This window comes from Peromyscus leucopus, chromosome 1 (assembly GCF_004664715.2).
Source record: "Peromyscus leucopus breed LL Stock chromosome 1, UCI_PerLeu_2.1, whole genome shotgun sequence".
NCBI lineage: Eukaryota > Metazoa > Chordata > Mammalia > Rodentia > Cricetidae > Peromyscus > Peromyscus leucopus.
In genome coordinates this window covers 96,600,348-96,605,457 of record NC_051063.1, presented here as the reverse complement: position 1 = coordinate 96,605,457, position 5,110 = coordinate 96,600,348, and the positions used below count along the sequence as shown (strand labels likewise).

At 36.8% G+C, this 5,110-nt stretch overlaps 1 protein-coding gene across 1 annotated transcript; it reads left to right on the top strand.

The window, feature by feature from the left end:
* Window positions 1–3,628: 3,628 nt before the first annotated feature.
* On the top strand, window positions 3,629–4,570 carry LOC114710448 (olfactory receptor 507-like). The gene is given in 2 exon segments (XM_028894611.2): window positions 3,629–4,152; window positions 4,155–4,570. Coding segments are annotated over 2 exon segments (939 nt in total). The 5' UTR covers window position 3,629.
* Window positions 4,571–5,110: the final 540 nt, after the last annotated feature.

Genomic DNA, 5,110 nt, shown 5'->3' with positions numbered 1-5,110 from the left:
GTTCTTTCATGGTCCTTGCTGTACTTAGGGATTGGACAGTGAACAAGAGAGTTTGGGCAGTGGAGTTTTGAAAGTTGTTCAGTGCTCAGTCTTCAGCCACTCGCATCAAGGGGGCATCAAATATAGCGTGAATGACTGATAAAATTAAGATTAGCAGGAATCAGACTGGGTCATCAAACTGAAGAACAATGTTTCTACCATCCTCCATCACAAAATAAAAGCTAAAATCTGTTTGAGGTGGGAATTATGAGATACCAATTATTACTTGAGGATCAGTCGGGTATCTTTTTATTCACAGTTTTCTACATAATGGTATTTTATACCTTTGACTGTGAGATTTATGTGTTTCTTAAATAATTGTTTTTTTTACATCTCCTCCTTCACCATATTTCTCAAGGTACCTAAGGGAGTATATTACATCACTCACTACAAAGTATTTACACAAATGAAAAGATATTGAATGAAAGAAGCCAAAGTTGTATATTTTATCTCAGTATTGACTAACAAGGTATATAAAATTAACCTAAAACCAACATTTACTTGAGGCAATTTTGTTATCATATACTTCTATTAATTATCAAATGAAAGTACACCAATTCCCACACAAAGAAAAAAATCCAGATTGACTCCTTGAAGATTGTGTTCACATGTAATGAATGACTCATTTTCACCTGAGATAATGGTCCCTTGGGACTTGGATTCATAGGTGAATCCCCGGGCTCTTCAGAGACTTACTCACAATGGTAAACAATGATTGTGGGAGATAGCTAGGACACTATAAAAATGTCTTATAATTATCTTGACTTTCTACTATAGAAGGAATCCTTATTTCAAAAGGTGAGTGTATTGATTTCCCTCTACCATTATGGAATACTTTGTTCTTTGAAAATGTATATATATTTATAAGTTGTAGTTGAGAAACAAGTCAGATATAATCAAGAAAGAAATTAACTGAATCAACTTGTATTTTCATAGTCAAATTCTTGTGAATAATTAGGCATAGAACTTAGCTCTCAAAGTTTTCTTATTTATCCATACACTTAGAAGAGGAGGAGCCCATGTTGTCTCTAATGGCTTATAAGCAAAAAAATAAAAAATAAATAAATAAAAATAAAAAAATAAAAAAGCCTCAAGAAAAAATGCTAGTAAATTCAATAGGTTTGTCATAGGTTGGCAATTTCATGGCAATTATCTCATGGAAATACAGCATTTGTTTACTGGCTGAATGCTCTAGCATCACAGGCTCCAGGAACTATAGACAAATACAGGAACATAAGGCTAAAAACCTCAATATGTGAGAGTCACCTGACTTCTAGCTGAGCAAACCCGGAAAACTTAATATTTCAGGTCGAATATTTATCCCTTGTTGTCTGTTGACAATCACATTATTTCATTCAATGTTGTCCAGCTAGAAAATATCATTATGTTAGGGAAGGATTTTGGCGAGTGTGTGAATAAACACATACTAAGATCACGAAGGGTACTACAATATTTGTAAGTGATTAGACTGATGGTGAAAATGACTTGATAAAGCAATGGTTTAGTTAGTAAGGGCTAAATAAATTTATGTAGATCCTTGCATTTATAATTTCAATGTGAGTTCTTTTCTATTTTTCCCAGTTCTCTCAAGAAATTTCATCTCTCACTGTAAAAATTGGCCTTAAGGCAATCTGGTAGCTGATAGTCTGGATAATGCATGTCCCTAACCATGGAATTCTTGCTTATACTAAGGAGCTGACCAAATTAACACACACTCTTCACTTTATTGTCACTCTTCAAACATAGTATAATGAAAGCAGATTGAATTCACTTTTCCTGTAGCTCATATCCTCATTCTAGTGCTTCTTATGGAATGTTGAGTTAATTAACATTTTAAAGTCACACATTTTATCAACCATAAAACTGAAACAATAAGAATACTAATATTATTCCATGGAAATGACAGTATTAAATTCCATACAGATAAATTGGAAAGGATTATTTTTTTAAATCCTTCTATATATTACATCCTGATCACAGATTCCCTCAATCCTATCTTCCCAGTCCCCCAGCAACTTCCCTCTCCACCAGATCCATTCTTCTTCCATTTCCCTTCAGAAAAGGCTAGGAGTCACAGGGATATCAAACAACCATGGTATATCAACTTGCAATAAGAAAAGGCACATCTTCTTATATCAAGGATGGATGAGACAACTAAGTAAGAGAAAAGGGGTCCCAAAAGCAGGCAAAGGAGCTAGAAACAGCCCATGCACCCACTGTTAGGAGTCACACAAGAAAACCAAACTACACAACCATTACATATATGTAGAGGACCTCGTGCAGAGTCATGCAGGCTCCCTCATTGTCACTTTAGTTTCTGTGAGCCACTATGAGCCCTGGTTTGTTGACTGTGTAGATTTTTTTGTCATGTCCTTGACATCTAGGGCTCCTAAAATCCTTCCTCCTCCTCTTCCACAGGATTCTCCTAGGCCCCCCTAACATTTGGCTGTGGGTGTCTGTATCTTCTCCAATCAGTGGCTGGATGAAGCCTCTCTGATGATGATTATGCTATGCTTGAGCCTAGAAGTATAGCACAGTATCATTAGGAATGATACAAAAAGTCATTTCATTGACTTTTTATTTGCTAGTAATGTTTGGTTCTATCCTAGATCTCTTGGGTATCATATTCTGGTCCCTGGCCCTCCTGGCAGTGTCAAGCATCAGCTCCCTCTTGTAACATGGGTCTCAATCTGTTGTTGATTGGTCACTCCCAAAAATTCTGCACCACCTTTATCCCAGCACATCTTGCAGGCAGGACAAATTGTAGGTGAAGGTATTGTGGCTACATTGATGTTCCAATCCCTCCACTAGAAGCCTTGCCTAGTTTCAGAAAATGCCTGTTCAGACTCCATATCCTCCATTGCTAGGAATCTTAGCTAGGGTTACCCTTGTAGATCCCTTAGAGTTTCCTTTGCACTAGGATTCTACCTCACCCCTTAAATCCCCTCACCCAATACAAGTTATCTCTCCCAATACTCTCTCCCTCCATCTGCCTTACCCCATATCTGGTCTCTCTTATAACCATCCCCACCAGCCTACAGTACACCTGCGAAATCTATTCTATTTCCCTTCCTAAGGAGATTCATGCATCCTCTCTCACCCTTCCTTGTTACTTAGCATCTCTGAGTCTGTGGATTATAGCATAATTATCTTTTACTTTACAGCCAATATTGGAAAAGATTCTTAAAGGTCAGAAATTATTGAAGACTCCATTACATAATTTTGCATTTGTAAAGTTGAATAATTTCCTGTATATATGACATTACTTTGTTATTTTTATAAGTCTCACAGTTTACATATTTAGTTTTAAATACACTTAAGTATGTTTTATTATATACATAAATGTAAATTAAAGATACATTATTTGAAGGAAATGTCTAGCATTTCATTTTGAAATTTATTAAATAATCAATGCACATGAATATACAAACACTGAGAGTTCAAAGTAACACTGCAATTACATGTTTTGAAGGATGTATTTGTTTATAATAATTTCTATCTGTATTACTGAAATTGCAGCCACATATTTATAAATCCCTTCCTGTAATGTCTCCATCACAGTCTTGATCTGGCAGCAGTTACACTGTCCCATGGCTTTCCTGGAGGTTGGGAACCACACTGCAGTGACAGAGTTCATTTTATTGGGCTTAACAGATGACCCAGTCCTTAGAATCATCCTCTTCACCATCATCCTGTGCATCTACCTGGTAACTGTGTCTGGGAACCTCAGCACCATCCTCCTGATCAGAGTCTCTTCCCAGCTCCATCATCCCATGTACTTTTTTCTCGGCCACTTAGCTTCTGTTGACATAGGCTTCTCATCTTCTGTCACTCCCAATATGCTTGTCAATTTCCTGGTAGAGAGAAATACTATCTCCTACCTTGGATGTGCCATTCAGATTGGCTCAGCTTCTTTCTTTGGATCAACTGAGTCCTTCATTCTGGCTACCATGGCTTATGATCGTTTTGTGGCAATCTGCAACCCACTGCTTTATTCAACCAAAATGTCCACACAAGTCTGTGTCCAGTTGCTTGTAGGATCCTATGTTGGTGGTTTTCTTAATGCTTCCTCCTTTATCCTTTCCTTCTTTTCTTTTCTCTTCTGTGGACCAAATAGAATCACTTTTTCTGTGATTTTGCTCCTTTAGTTGAACTCTCCTGTTCTGATGACAGTATCCTCATAGTTCTTGATTCATTTTCTTGTGGCTCTGTCATTTTGATCTCAGTGTTTGTCATAGCCATTTCCTACACCTACATCCTCATCACCATCCTCAAGATACACTCCACTGAGGGCCGCCAGAAAGCTTTCTCCACTTGCACCTCCCATCTTACTGCAGTCACTCTGTTCTATGGAACTGTCACATTCATTTATGTGATGCCCAAGTCCAGCTTCTCCACTGACCAGAACAAGGTGGTGTCTTTGTTTTACACAGTTGTGATCCCCATGTTGAACCCCCTCATCTACAGCCTCAGGAATAATGAGATTAAGGGCGCTTTGAAAAGACACCTTGTTAAAAAAACATTTTCTTAGAGATGTCTCTAATCTGTTATTTTGTCACATGCAAAGTAGTAATAATATACCATAGATATATTATTAAAAGGAAACTGGGTATTGATAATTGAAATACATGTTATAGAACATAACCAGACTTGAAGTTTATTAGTAAATGTAGAAGTTAAGTATTCATACATCAGAAAGTAAATCATATGTTCATAGTAAATTATACACTTCATGTATAACCAAAACTATTTCCAAAAATCAGATATTGAAAATTATCTTTCAATTGTATTCATAAAGTAATTCATTGCTATGTAGAAACTATTGACTGCATAATTTTTTTAAGTCTGTGTCCATTCTCAATAACAGTTACCCTTAAGTGTACATAGTAACTGTAGTTAGAACAAGCACGTTTAGAGAGAAAATGACAAGATGCAGCAGACGAAAAAATTGCTGGAGGTGTTTTATTGCAATAGAGTCTTCAATTTGGATGGGACTTTCACACTCACAAGCATTAGATATGTGTTCCAATCATCTGATGCCAACAATGGCTGTTTGTGGGAGGGGTGTCCC